General features: G+C 41.3%; 1 protein-coding gene across 3 annotated transcripts in view; it reads left to right on the top strand.

The window, feature by feature from the left end:
• SENP5 (SUMO specific peptidase 5) overlaps positions 1-15333 on the top strand; it is a 77042-nt gene that overhangs the window by 19425 nt on the left and 42284 nt on the right. For all 3 annotated transcript variants that reach the window (XM_047789490.1, XM_047789471.1, XM_047789480.1), the window contains exon 2: positions 1069-2603. In XM_047789490.1, coding sequence (XP_047645446.1) covers positions 1100-2603 — 1504 coding nt within the window. In that variant the 5' untranslated portion in view covers positions 1069-1099. The remainder of the gene's footprint in view (positions 1-1068; positions 2604-15333) is intronic.

The following is a 15333-nucleotide window of genomic DNA, read 5'->3' as shown; positions in this document are numbered from 1 at the left end:
CATCCACAGTAATGTAGGATCCAAGCTACATCTGCGACCTACACCACAGCTCACAGCAATGCCGGATCCTTAACCCACTGAACAAGGCCAGGGATTGAAGCAGCATCCTCTTGGATGCTGAGCCACAACAGGAACTCCCAGGAAGTCTTTGACTGACAAAGAGGAAGCTGGTCTCCCTCTTGAGATACTGATATTGCATGCATTTATTGAGTGTCTGTGGATGATTATACAGAATAAAAATATCCTTCCTTTCTAAGATTTGTTGTGTAGAACAAATTAGAACAAATTGCTTTAATGTGGACTCAGTCTTTTTTTTTTTTTTTTTTTTTGCTTTTTAGGGCTGCACCCTCAGCATATGGAGGTTCCCAAGCTAGGGGTCTAATTGGAGCCACAGCTGCCAGTCTGAGCCTATGCCAGAGCCACAGCAATGCCAGATCCGTGCCACGTCTGTGACCTGCACCACAGCTCATGGCAACACCACCAGATCCTGAACCCACTGAGCAAGGCCAGGTATTGAACCTGCAGTCTCATGGTTCCTAGTCAGATTTGTTTCTGCTGTACCACAACGGGAACTCCTGGATTCAGTCTTAAATGGTGTCTGGTCCCCTCTCATTTTACAAATGAGAATATAGAATTCAAGTGACTTGCTTAAAGTCATTTAGCTAATGAGAAGTAAGGCCAACACTTGGAAATTCTCTCTGTCTCACTGTCCTTTCTACTTCATCAGAAGCTGGCTGTATATTGGGAAATGATTTTTCTTCTTTTTTTTTAAGCCCACACCTGTGGCATATGTAAGTTCCAAGGCTAGGAGTAGAATTGGAGCTGCAGCTGCCACCCTAAGCCATAGTCACAGCAGCACCGGATCCAAGCTGCATCTGAGACCTGTGCCACAGCTTGTGGCAGTGCCAGATTCTTAACCCACTGAGTGGGGCCAGGGATCAAACCTGCATCCTCATGAATGCTATGTCAAGTTTGTAACCTGCTGTGCCACAGTGGGAACTCCTGTGGATATATGTTATGACCTTAATTTTAGGGTAGAAATGTAATTTTTCTTTCTCTTCTTTACAGCTGCATCCAGATCTCATTATGCATCAGAAAAATGAAAAAACAGAGGAAAATTCTATGGAGGAAAGGAATCCACTTAGCCTTTTCTGAGAGATGGAATACTGGGTTTGGAAGCTTTAAGAAATTCTGCTTTCACCAACACTTGTGCATTCTGAAAGCCAAGTTGGGAAGGCCAGTTACTTGGAGCAGACATTTAAGGCATTTCCAGTGTAGAAAGAAGGCCCTTCAAATCCAGAAAAAGTGGATCCAGCATGAACCGCTTTTTGCCAGGACAAAGTCCAACGTGGCTGCTCAGAATCTTAGGACTTTGTCCTCTAAAGTGAAAAGAAAGGGCACTAAACACTTGAGTTCCTCCTCAAGGACCGTCCTGAAGCTCCAGGCAGAGAAGTTGCTGTCATCAGCAAAGAACTCTGACCATGAATACTGTGGAGAAAAAAGTTTCTTGAAGGCAGTGCCTGACTTACCAGCGAATAGTGTTTTAGGTCAGGCTAATGGTCACAGATCTAGGACAGAGCCACAAGCTTCTGGTTTTCCTATGAAGTTCAGTGGGGAGACCCCAAGTCCAGGAGAGAGTGGCACAATTGTGGTCACCTTGAGCAACCATAAGAGAAAGGGCTTTTGTTATGGCTGCTGTCAAAGGCCGGAGCACCGCAGGAATGGAGGACGCCTGATTCCAAAAAAGTTCCATCTTAACCAACACAGAAGAATAAAAGTATCTCCTCATATGATGTATGAGAAATTATCCATGATTAGATTTCGGTACAGGATTCTCAGATCCCAGCACTTCAGAGCAAAAAACAAAGTTTGCAAGCTAAAAAAAGCCCAGCGAAGCTGGGTGCAGGTCACTGGGGACCATCAAGAGACCCTTAGGGAGAACGGTGAGGGTGGCACTTGCAGCCCATTTCCTTCCTCAGAACCTAAAGACCCTTCTTGTCGGCATCAACCATACCTTCCAGATATGGACAGCGGTGCTGTGGTGAGGGGAAAGAACTCTCATGTGCCTGACGGCCACACTGAGGGAAGCCCTCTATTGGGCAAGGAGCTTAGTTTAGATGAAGCATTCCCTGACCAACAGAATGGCAGTGTCACATACACCTGGGACCAGTCACCCTGTTCCTCTCCTAAGTGGGAGTGTACAGAGCTGATTCATGACATCCCCTTACCAGAACATCATTCTAGTAATGCGTTTATCTCGGAAGCTGAGAGAGAAGCTCTGAGTCAGGAAAATCAGACAAGTACTGTCAATGATGACAGAGTAAAACTGTCAATGTCTGGGGCAGATCCGCCTGTGAGTAGTGTAGATGGGCCCGTGTCTGAAGAGACTGTTCACAATGAGAGCTCATGCCAGATGGATGAGGATGGATCTTTGAAGCAGAACATTCTTAGTTCTAAGTTGCTGGACCACCCTTATTGTAAAAGTCCACTGGAGGCCCCTCTGACATGCAGTGGACTCAAACTAGAAAACCAAGTGGGAGGTGGGAAGAACAGTCAAAAAGCCTCTCCAGTGGACGATGAACAGCTGTCAATCTGCCTTTCTGGTATGCATTCTTCCTTTATTCTCCCCGCTCTCCAGTCCATACCTGCTGTCCATTATCCTTTCTAGGAAGTCCTGTTTTTCCCTTCCCTGGATTTCCCTTTGAGCAATTAGACGTTTTCTTTTCTGTTGCTATATTTTGTAGATATTCTGTAATTTATTTAATTTTTGATTGAAAGACACTGATGTTGCTTCTAGTTGTTTCCTTCTATGAACAATGGTGCAGTGGAATTATTCTTTATACTTGTATGGTGGTTTTATAAGTTAAATTCCTAGTGGTAGAATTGATGGTGAAAGAATACACTTAAATTTTTAAGAGAATTGTTCTATTACTCTCTAAAAAGTTAAACCAGTTAGCATTTGTTAAACTTTGCCAGTCTCATAGACCCCATGAAAGTTCTTTGTTTTAATTTGCATTATTAAGTTTGAAGTTTGAGCATCTTTTTCTATACTTGTTTGCCATTTTTTGTTTGTATGTAATTTTCCTTTGCCTGATTTTCTATTAGACTGTTTATATTTTACTTATTTAATATATGAGAAGCTCCTGTGTACCAGGACTGATTCTAAGAATGTAGCAACAAACAGGATACACTGATTCGTACTTTCATGGTCTTTAGCACCATTACAATTTTAAATTTTGGTAAAAGCGCTCAGTACCCCAACTTGCATGGTACTTTCGCTTAACAGAAAATTTCAATTGTTACATAGTAAAATTTATCTTTTTTTTTTTTTTTTTAACTGCCACACTTGCGGCATATGAAAGTTCCCAGGCTAGGGGTCCAATCGGAGCTGCAGCTGCCTGCCTACCCCACAGCTTCAGCAATGCCAGGTCCGAGCCATGTCTGCAACCTGCACCACAGTTCACGGCAATGCTGGATCCTTTAACTCACTGAATGAGGCCAGGGATCAAAACTGAATCTTCATGGATACTAGTCAGATTCTTAGCCCACTGAGCCCCAACAGTGTTTCTATGGATGTACAGATTACGGCATATCCAGGCAGTATACCATGAAGCTATTTTTTTTTTTTTAATGTCCACACACGCATCATATGGAAGTTCCTGGGCTAAGGGTCGAATTGGAGCTGAATCTGATGCCTGCACCACAGCCACGGCAACTCTGGATCCAAGCCGCATCTGTGACCTGTGCCACAGTGTGTGACAATGCAGATCCTTAACCTACTGAGCAAGGTCAGGGGTCAAACCCGCCCCGCATCCTTATGAACATTATGTCTCATTCTTAACATTCTTAACATGTCAACATGAACTCTCCATGAAGCTATTAAAGAGTAAATTTGATCTGTATTTTGATACTGACCTCTCTATGTAAAGTGAAAACAAGTCACAAAACAGAAATGCCATTTTGTTAAAATATATACATGCACATATGTAATGTGAGTACATGTATATATGTGTGCACTTGTGTTTGTATAGGACATATCTAGGCAAATGTATAAAATTGTCATAAATGGCTTTTTCTGGGGCATTAGGAGAGTTACTTTTTGGTGGCTTAAATAATTTTGAACATTTTGTTTCCTCAACCAATAAGTATGTATACAAAGCCTTCCCCACAAAAAGACAAAGTACAGAGTCCTAGAAAATCTTAAAAAAAAAAAAATTTCTGTTGTTTATACTGTCCTAGAATGGACAAATTTTCCTGCTATTAGCTTAGGAGAACTTTGATTTGTAAACCTGAAAAAGTTAGCATTTACCCACAAATGCCAATTAACTTATAGATGTAGCATTTCCAAAAACAGTTGATAAAATTGAGTATGGGTTTTTTGGGGGGTTTTTTTTTTTTGGTCTTTTTTTTTGTCTTAGGGCCTCACCCACAGCATATGGAGGTTCCCAGGCTAGGGGGCTGTAGCCCATGGCCTGTGCCACAGCAACTTGGGGTCCAAGCCATGTCTGCGACCTACACCACAGCTCACGGCAACACTGGATCCTTAACCCACTGAGCAAGGCCAGGGATCAAACCTGAGTTCTCATGGATGTTAGTTGGGTTCGCCAACCACTGGGCCACGATGGGGACTCCAGAATTGAGTATGTGCTATAGTAAAACTATAGCATGATCTGAAAACATAGAAATTTTTGCAGAATTCAGTTAGTGACCTGTAATGTAATTAATTTTAATAGGCTAAAGGAGAAAAATCATGGCATCTCATCAAGTACCGAAAGCCTGTTATTAAAGCTTAGCTTCCTTTGTTGTTTATATTGCTTAGAAAATTTCCTGGAAGTTCCCTTGTAGTGCAGCGGGTTAAGTATCTGGTGTTGCTGTGGCTATGGCGCAAGTCACAACTGCAATTTGGATTCGGTCACTGGCCCAGGAATTTTCCACATGCTGTGGGTATGGCCAAAAAAAGAAAAAGGAAGATTTCTTTCAATTAGTAAAGAATATCTGTCAGAAACCCATAGCAGTTCCAACTTCAGGAAGATGAAGTAAGCCCATGGACTCTCTTTTTCCTACCAAATCCATAGAAATTATGAAAAGTATTATTAAAAGCATATGTATCTGCATACTCAGTTTTGGTGGATCAAAAGCAGAAACTGAACAAGGCAGAAAGTAAAGGTTTCAAAGGGGAGCCCCAGTGGCAAAAGGAAGATTAACACAGGAAAATGGTGCAACACTGAGGGTTCCCATTTCTGGAGATGGTGGAGAGGAAGAGGGAGACCCATGGGAAAAGACTGAGGACTTGGAAAATCTCCACAAAACATCTCTCCCTGCCTGTGCAACATATCAGCAAGGAGGATATCTGCTATCAAGCTGAATATCTCCCCTCCCCTAATTTTATTGAGATGTAATTGACATAGAGCACTGATGTTGTAAGAGCAAGAGGTTGGTATGGAGAGAGAGACCATTTCTCTCTCCCCCTCCCCATTATTTGTAACATCTGGCAAGAATGAAGAACAACCCTTTCCGGAAGAACAGTTTTAGGAGTTCTTAGCATGCCCGCATTGAAAATAGTTCAAAGCTATTGCCCGTCACAACCTTTTCTGCACCCAGCAAGTCACTCAAGTAGAAACGAACCTATAATGTATCACCAAACGTTTGGGTAAAGCCAACACAGTGGAAGAGACAGACTGAAAAAATCAGAGAACTAAACCTGAGAAATTAGGATTGTTAGAGCAATTAGAATAGGAACATAGGATAGTACGATAGATATTCCCTTAATCTACTTTATAGCATTAGCAATATTAAATTCTTTAGTGTGCTGAATGCTGGCCCTTCTCCCTATATTTTTTAAAAATTTTATTTTTTTGCATTTTAGGGTTGCACCTGCGACATATGGAGGTTCCCAGGCTAGGGGTCTAATCAGAACTGTAGCTGCCAGCCTACACCAGAGCCACAGCAACGCCAGATCCGATCTGTGTCTGCGACCTACACCACAGCTCATGGCAATGCTGAATCTTTAACCCACTGAGCAAGGCAAGGGATCGAACCTGCAACCTCATGGTTCCTAGTTGGATTCGTTTCTGCTGCGCCACAACGGGAACTCTGGCTCTTCTCTAATATATGTTACTCTCACTTTGTATTGAACCTGTTGAACTTAAAATTTACTTTTTTGTTTCATATTTTGTTTGATATTGTTATCAAATATTGTATAAACTGATGAAACATAAGTTCAAAAAGTTACTCCCTTCAAAACCAAGTTGGATATTTTGCAATCTCAGTAGTGTTATGTTTGTGCAAGACAACCTTAAAAGATGTGAGGGAGGATAGGAAAATCTAGAATTCTGTACTCAGACTAGCTGTTTTGGAGGAAAAAGAAATAGATTCCTGTGTCACAGTATATTCCACATGAATTGAAATTTTAATTAGAAACAAATAGACACAAGAAAACTTGTACACAAATGTTCATAGCATCATTATTCCTAATAGCCAAAAAGTGTACACAAATGTCCATCAACTGAAGTTTTAGATATGTGTATCCTTTGACCCAGGAACTTGAATTTTAGCAAATGTGTTCTAAGAAAACAAAGAACAAGGATATGTTGAGGGTTTTAGTTGTTTTAAACATTATATGGAGAGCTAAAAATTAACAACTTAAAGGGTCATCAGTAGGGAATTGCTTAAAATAGGGCAGATTGATTTAATGGACTACTGAATTGTTTTGAATTGACTTAGGGGAAAGAAAACTTCATGTATTGAATGGGAAATAGCTTCAATAAGAATGAGTATAGGAGTTCCCCTTGTGGCACATCGGAAACGATTCTGACTAGTATCCATGAGGTTTCGGGTTCAGTCCCTGGTCTCAATCAGTGGGTTAGGATCCAGCGTTGACTCAAGCTGTGGTGCAGGTCGCAGATGCGGCTCAGTTGCTGTGTTGCTGTGGTATAGGCCAGCAGCTGTAGCTCCGATTCAGCTCCTAGCCTAGGAACTTCTATATGCCAAGGGTGCAGCCCTTAAAAGCAAAAAGAAAAAGAAGTGCTTCTAATGTATTTAAAACATGTGGTCATAAGGACATAAAATTCTAAAGGAATCATGGGGTGTCTGCCACTTTTATTTTAACATGTTTATGGTCATGTACTAGAAAAAAATCTTGTTCCCATTTCAAAAATTATAAAATTTTTAAAATTATTTTTCAAAATTACTTTTGAAATTTAATAATTTGTGAAATTATTAAATTTCAATATTATGGAGTTCCTGTCGTGGCGCAGTGGTTAACAAATCCGACTAGGAACCATGAGGTTGCGGGTTCGGTCCCTGCCCTTGCTCAGTGGGTTAATGATCCGGCGTTGCCGTGAGCTGTGGTGTAGGTTGCAGACGCGGCTCGGGTCCCACGTTGCTGTGGCTCTGTCGTAGGCCGGTGGCTACAGCTCCGATTCAACCCCTAGCCTGGGAACCTCCATATGTCGTGGGAGCGGCCCAAAGAAATAGCAAAAAAAAAAAAAAAGCTATAAATTTCAATATTATAAAAATATTCAACCCTATTTTCTTTTAGACTAGTAATGTATTATTTTTACATTTATCTGTTTGGAAGAAAGTAAAGATGAATCCCTGCCACATTCTTTACACTGAAATGAATTTCACCTGTGAATAAAAGTTTTAGTTCTAACACTATTTTGATTAATTCATTTTTTTCCTATGATTATGAGATGCTACCTGCCATTTGGGTTCCTTTTTGGTTGATTTCTCTGTTTCTGGGACAGCACTATGCTGCTTCAATTATTGTAGTTGGTTTTCTAATTTGATGGGACTAGGTCCTCCTTCTCCCTTGCCTCATTCACATCTCCCTTTAATCTTTTTCAAAAATTTCTAAGAATTTCTCACATTTTTGTTTTTTAGGGCCACACCCTCAGCACATGGAAGTTCCCAAGCTAGGGGTTGAATTGGAGCTACAGCCACCAGCCTACACCACAGTAGTACAAGATCCGAGCCGAGTCTGTGACCTACACCACAGCTCACAGCAACGCTGGATCCTTAACCCATTGAATGAGGCCAGGGATCAAACCTTTATCCTCGTGGATCCTAGTCAGGTTCGTTACTTCTGAGCCATGACTGGAACTCCCAGAATTTCTCACATTTTTGTCCCAAGATGAATTTTGGATTTGTTTTTCAGTTAAACTAAGGCTTTTGATTGGTATTGCATTACATTAATAAACCAATTTAGGGAAAGTTGCATTTATTTTAATTTGAAGTTTTCCTATCTACAAACCAAAGAATTACTCTATTTGTTGACCAGTGTCCCTTACTAGGACTTGATAGTGCTTTTCACTTAGACTTTGCACATTCCTTAAGTTTATTCTTAGATATTTCATGCCTTTCTTATTTTTGGTGTGGGACCTTCCTGACATGTGTATTGTATTTTGTTGGAGAACCAAGTGGTTGCATTTCTTTTTTTTTTTTTTTTTTGTCTTTTTACTATTTCTTGGGCCTCTCCCAGGCATATGGAGGTTCCCAGGCTAGGGGTCCAATCGGAGCTGTAGCTGCCGGCCTATGCCAGAGCCACAGCAACGCTGGATCCAAGCCGCGTCTGCAACCTACACCACAGCTCACGGCAACGCCGGATCGCTAACCCACTGAGCAAGGGCAGGGACCGAACCTGCAACCTCATGGTTCCTAGTCGGATTCGTTAACCACTGCGCCATGACGGGAGCTCCTGGTTGCATTTCTTAAGTGCACAACACAACAAACCCCTTCCACTTTTAGGGTGGGATGGTAATCCAAGTGACCCTTGTCAGTTATATCAAGAAAAAACTGACACAGTTGGTATAACATGATGAGTAATTTAAATTTTAAAAAACACCTCAATTTTTGTTTTTCATACTAGGTACTTGCTGGCTGGATTATAATTTGAATTTTATTTTGTTTTTTTTCCTAATGTTTTATCCTTTGTTTCTTGGTCATACTAAAATTTTAGTCTTTTGGAGTAAAAGAAACTGTGTTCCAAATGCATTTTCCTTTTGGGTTCATGGTTTAGTGAAAGCAAGTGGATAAATTGTGAATTTTAAAAAGTCTCTTTTCTAGGTTACTCTTGGCCCATGGCTATTAAAAGGGAAAGATAAAATAGAACTAAGTTGCTTTTGTAGAGCAAAGATAATAAGGTATTTCCTGCATTGGAAGTGGCACAACATAGTAATTAACAACTCAGTTTCTGTCATCGCATAACCTATAATCAGAATCTTAGTTCTGCCATATGCTAGTTAAGGATCTTCGGGAAAGTTACCTAACCTCCTTAAGCCTCTATTTGTAAAGGTGCTATCTAACACATAGGGTGGTCAAAAGGATGCAATGAATACACTAGTTCATGGCATATGAATGCTTTTTTGTTGTTCCATGGCCACACCTGCAGAATGTGGAAGTTCCCTGGCCAGGGACTGAATCTGAGCCACAGCTGTGACAACCCTGGATCCTTTAACCCACTCTGCCAGGCCACGGATTGAACTCAAACCCCTACAGCAACCTGAGCCACTGCAGTCAGATTCTTTTTTTTTTTTGTCTTTTTGTCTTTTTTGTTGTTGTTGTTGCTATTTCTTGGGCCACTCCCACGGCATATGGAGGTTCCCAGGCTAGGGGTTGAATCGGAGCTGTAGCCACTAGCCTACGCCAGAGCCACAGCAACGCAGGATCCGAGCCGCGTCTGCAACCTACACCACAGCTCACGGCAACGCCGGATCATTAACCCACTGAGCAAGGGCAGGGACCGAACCCGCAACCTCATGGTTCCTAGTCGGATTCGTTAACCACTGCGCCATGACGGGAACTCCTGCAGTCAGATTCTTAACCCACCGTGCCACGGCAGGAACTCCCATGAGTTGTCTACTTCTGGTTCTAGTGAAATAATGCTGTGTATCAGTGAGACATTGTTATTAGAGTTACCCTTGAAGATCCCGGGTAGGGCCTTCCCACTGAGTTAGAAATCCTTGTTAATCATCTGAAAGTGAACATAAAAATGCAGATAGGAGTTCCCTTTGTGGCTCAGTGGAAACGAACTCGTATGCATGACGATGTGGGTTCAGTCCTTGGGCTTGCTCAGGATTAAGGATCCAGGTCACAGACATGGCTCAGATCCAGCATTGCTGTGGCTGTGGTGTAGGCTGGCAGCTGCAGCTCAGATTCAACCCCTAGTGTGGGGACGTCCATATGCCTCAGGTATGGCCATTTAAAAAAAAAAAAAAGAAGAACTACACGGATAAAAGGAAAAAATAAAACAGCTTAAAATCTCCCAAACACTGCCATCCAAAAATAACATTGTTAATAAGGACACCTCTTGTTAAAAGTTTGGGATTAGGGTCCATTTTCCCTTGCTAGAGGAGATTGCTTTCCTTTTTTTAATTAAAAATTTTTTTTCATTGTTGATTTTCAATATTATGTTAATTTATGCTGTATAGCAAAGTGACTCAGTTATACATATGTGATATATATACGTATATATTTATTCTTTTTGTATTCTTTTCCATTATGGTTTAATCACAGGATATTGAATATAGTTCTCTATGCTATAGAGTAGGAGCTTGTTGTTTATCCATCCTATATATAATAGTTAGCCTCTGTTAATCCCAGATTCCCATTCCTTCCCTCCCTCACCCACAACCCCCTTGGCAACCACAAGTCTGTTTACTATATCTGTTAGTCTGTTTTTGTTTCATAGTTATGTTGATTTGTGTTGTATTTTAGATTCTGCATAAGTGGTATCATATGGTATTTGTCTTGCTTTTTCTGACTTTGCTTAGTTTGATAATCTCTGGGTACATCCATATTGCTGCAGATGGCATTATTTCATTCTTTTAAATGGCTGGGTAATATTCTTTTTTTGGCCATGCCCATGGCATGAGGACAGCAGTGAGAATGCTAAGCCCTTAACTGCTAAGCTAGGTCACCAGGAAATTCCAATACCACTTTTTGCTTTTTAGGGCCACACCCGTGGCATATGGAAGTTCCCAGGCTAGGGGTCCAATCAGAGCTACAGCTGCCGGCCTACACCACAGCCACAGCAACGCCAGATCCGAGCTGTGTCTGCAAGCTAAACCACAGCTCATGGCAACACCATTTCCTTAACCCACTGAGCGAGGCCAGGGATCAAACCTGCAACCTCATGGTTGCTAGTCAGATTTGTTTCCGCTGCGCCACGATGGGAACTCCCACCACATATTCTTTATTGATTATCTGTCACTGGACATTTAGGTTGTTTCCATGTCTTGGCAATTGCGAATAGTGCTGCTATGAACATAGGGATTCATGTATCTTTTTGAATTATAGCTTTGTCTGATATATGCCCAGGAGTGGGATTGCTGGATCCTGTGGTAACTTTGTATTTAGTTTTTTGAACACTCTCCATACTGTTTTCCATAATGGTTGTACCTGTTTACATTGCCACCGAAGGGTAAGAGGATGATTCCGTTTTTCCACACCCTCTCCAGCATTTATTATTTGTAGACATTTAATGATGACCGTTCTGAGCAGTATGAGGTGATAACTCATTGTAGTTTTGATTTGCCCCCCCCCCCCCGTTTTTTGTCTTTTTAGGGCCACACCAGCGGCACATGGAGGTTCCCAGGCTAGGGGTCCAATTGGAGCTATAGCCACCAGTCTACGTCAGAGCCACAGCAACGCCAGATCCGAGCTGTGTCTACAACCTACACCACAGCTCACGGCAACACCAAATCCTTGACCCACTGAGCAAGGCCAGAGGTTGAACCCAAAACCTCGTAATTCTTAGTTGGATTCATTTCTGCTGCATCACGACGGGAACTCCTTGATTTGCATTTCTCTAGTAATTAGCAATGATGAGCATCTGTTTATGTGCCTTTAAAAAAATTATTATATGAGTTGTTTGTATATTTGGGAGATTAAGCCCTTGTCAGTCTCAGCATTTGCAAGTATTTTCTCCAAGTCTATATGTTGTCTTTTGTTTATGGCTTCCATTGTTGCGCAAAAGCTTATAGGTTTGATTAGGTCCCATTTGTTTATTTTTGCTTTTATGTCTATTGCCTTGGGAGACTGACTTAAGAAAACACTGATATGGGAGTTCCTGTCGTGGCGCAGTGGTTAACGAATCCGACTAGGAACCATGAGGTTGCGGGTTCGGTCCCTGCCCTTGCTCAGTGGGTTAACGATCTGGCGTTTCGGTGAGCTGTGGTGTAGGTTGCAGACTCGGCTCGGATCCCGTGTTGCTGTGGCTCTGGCGTAGGCCGGGGACTACAGCTCCAATTTGACCCCTAGCCTGGGAACCTCCATATGCCGAGGGAGCGGCCCAAAGAAATAGCAAAAAGACAAAAAAAAAAATAAAATAAATTAAAAAAAATAACTAAATAAAACTGCCTTACGATTAAAAAAAAAAAAAAAAAGAAAACACTGGTATGATTGATGTCAGGTAATATTTTGCCCATGTTCTTTTCTAGGAGTTTTATGATGTCTTATTGTATATTTAAGTCTTTAAGCTATTTTGAGTTTATGTAGGTGTGAGAGTGTGTTCTAACTTCATTGGTTTACATGCAGCTGTCCGACTTTCCCAACACTGCTTGCTGAAGATTCTCTTTTCCCCATTGTATATTCTTGCCTCCTTTGTTGAAGAGTAATTGTCCATAGGTGTGTGGGTTTATTTCTGGGCTCATGTTCTGTTCCTTTGATTTATATTTCTGTTTTTGTGACGAGACCATGCTATCTGTCTGTCTGTCTGACCGTCTATTTTTTGGGTCTGCACCTGAGGCATATGGAGGTTCCCAGGCTAGGGGTTGAATCAGTGCTGTGGCTGTCAGCCTCCTCCACAGCCACAGCACCATGGGATCTGAGCCTCGTCTTCAAGCTATGCCATAGCTCACAGCATTGCCAGATCCTTAACCCACTGGGTGAGGCCAGGGATCGAACCCAAGTCCTTGTGGATACTAGTTGGGTTTCTTAACCACTAAGCCACAACAACTCCATTACCATGCCATTTTGATTGCTGTAGCTTCATACTATGGTCCAAAGTTTGGGAGGGCCGTGCCTCCTGCTTTGTTCTTTTTCCTCAGGACTGCTTTGGCAATTCTGAGCCTTTAAAGGTTCTATATACACTTTAGGATTATTGGTTCTAGTTCTTTGAAAAATACCATGGGTAATTTGATAGATATCACATTAAATCTGTAGATTGCTTTGGGTGGTATAACCATCTTATTTATTTTCATGTATGTATGTATGTATTTTATTTATTTATTTATTTATTTATTGTCTTTTTTGAGATTTCTTGGGCCGCTCCCGTGGTATATGGAGGTTCCCAGGCTAGGGGTCGAATCGGAGCTATAGCCACCGGCCTACGACAGAGCCACAGCAACGCAGGACCCGAGCCGTGTCTGCAACCTACACCACAGCTCACAGCAATGCCGGATCGTTAACCCACTGAGCAAGGGCAGGGACCGAACCCGCAACCTCATGGTTCCTAGTCGGATTCATTAACCACTGCGCCACGACGGGAACTCCGTATTTCTTTATTTTAATGGCCACACCCACCCGGGCTAGGGATTGAATCTGAGCAGCAACCTATGCTTCAGCTGAGGCAACACTGGATCCTTTGTTTTATTTGATTAATTAATTTATTGTTTTTTGCTTTTTAGGGCCTCCTATGTAGCATATGGAAGTTCCCAGGCTAGGGGTCAATTGGAGCTGTGGCTGCTGGCCTACACCACAGTCACAGCAATGCAGGTTTCAGGCTGTGTCTGTGATCTACACAGTTCAGGGCAACACCAGATCTTTAACCCACTGAATGAGGCTAGGGATCAAACCCATGTCCTCATGGATAATATTCGGGTTCGTTATGGCTGAGCCACAACAGAAACTCTGGTTTTTGTCTTTTCTTTTGTTAATGTGGTATATCATATTGATTGATTTGTGTATGTTAAACCATCATTGTGACCCTGAGATGAATCCCATTTGGTTGTGGTGTATGATCTTTTTGATATGTTGTTGAATTTGATTTGCTAATGTTTTATTGAGAATTTTTGCATCTATATTCATCAAAGATACTGGTCTATTCTTTTTTTTTTTGGTGATATCTTTGGTTTTGGTATTAGGGTGATGGTCTCTTCATAGAATGTCTTTGTTAGTGTTCCTTCCTCTTCAGTCTTTTGGAACAGTTTAAGAAGGATTGGTAAAAATTCTTCCATTTGTGTTTGGTGTAGAATTTGCCTAAGAAGCCATCTAGTCCTGGACTTTTGTAGGGAATTTTTAAAAGTACAGATTCTGTTTCACTTCTAGTAATCAGTCTGTTCAAATTATCTGTTTCTTCTTGATTCAGTTTTGGTGGGCTGTATGTTTCTAGAAAGTTGTCCATTTTTTTTAGATGTTGAATTTGTTGGCATATAACTGTATAGTGTTCTCTTGTGGTTACTTGTGTTTCTGAAGTATTGGTGATATTTCTCCTTTTTCATTTCTTATTTTATTTGGGTTCTCTCTCTTTTCTTCTTGGTGAGCATGGCCAGAGGTTTGTTAATTTTTTTTTACACTTTCAAAGAACCAGCTCTTATTTATTTTTTTCTATTGTTTTATAATCTTTTATTTATTCCTTCTCTGATCTTTATTATTTCCCTTCTGCTGATTTTAAGTTTTGTTCTAATGCTTTTAGGTTATAGTAGCTTAGGTTATTTATTTGAGTTTTTTTTTTTTTCTTTCTTTTTTTTTTGCCTTTTCTAGAGCTGCTCCTGCGGCATATGGAGGTTCCCAGGCTAGGGGCCCAATCAGAGCTGTAGCTGCCGGCCTACTCCAGAGTCACAGCAATGCCAGATCTGAGCCGTGTCTTCGACCTACACCACAGCTCATGGCAACGCCGGATCCTCAACCCACTGAGCAAGGCCAGGGATCGAACCCGTAACCTCATGGTTCCTAGTCGGATTCATTAACCACTGTGCCACAACAGGAACTCCTGAGATTTTTCTTTTGAGGAAGACCTGTATTGCTTTCAACTTGCCTTTAACAACTGCTTTTGCTGTGTCCCATAGATTTTGTATGGTTGTGTTTTCATTGTCATTTTTCTCAGGATATTTTTGAATTTCCTCTTTGGTTTCCTTGTTGAACCATTGGTTTTTTACTAGCATGTTGTTTAGTCTCGATGTAATTGTTTTTCTCTCATTTGTTTTTCTATGGTTGATTTCTAGTTCCACGCTGTTGTGGTTGGAAGAGATGCTTGAAATAATTTCTAGCCTTTTAAATTTGTGCCCTAGGATATGGTCAGTCCTAGTGAATGTTCCATATGCACTAGAAAAGAATGAATATTCTGCTTTTTTTGGATGTAATGTCTTCAAGATATCAGTGAAATCTGTTTTA

The sequence above is a fragment of the Phacochoerus africanus genome, chromosome 1 (assembly GCF_016906955.1).
Source record: "Phacochoerus africanus isolate WHEZ1 chromosome 1, ROS_Pafr_v1, whole genome shotgun sequence".
In the NCBI taxonomy this organism is placed as follows: Eukaryota; Metazoa; Chordata; class Mammalia; order Artiodactyla; family Suidae; genus Phacochoerus; species Phacochoerus africanus.
This window is presented reverse-complemented; position numbering and strand designations above follow the sequence as displayed.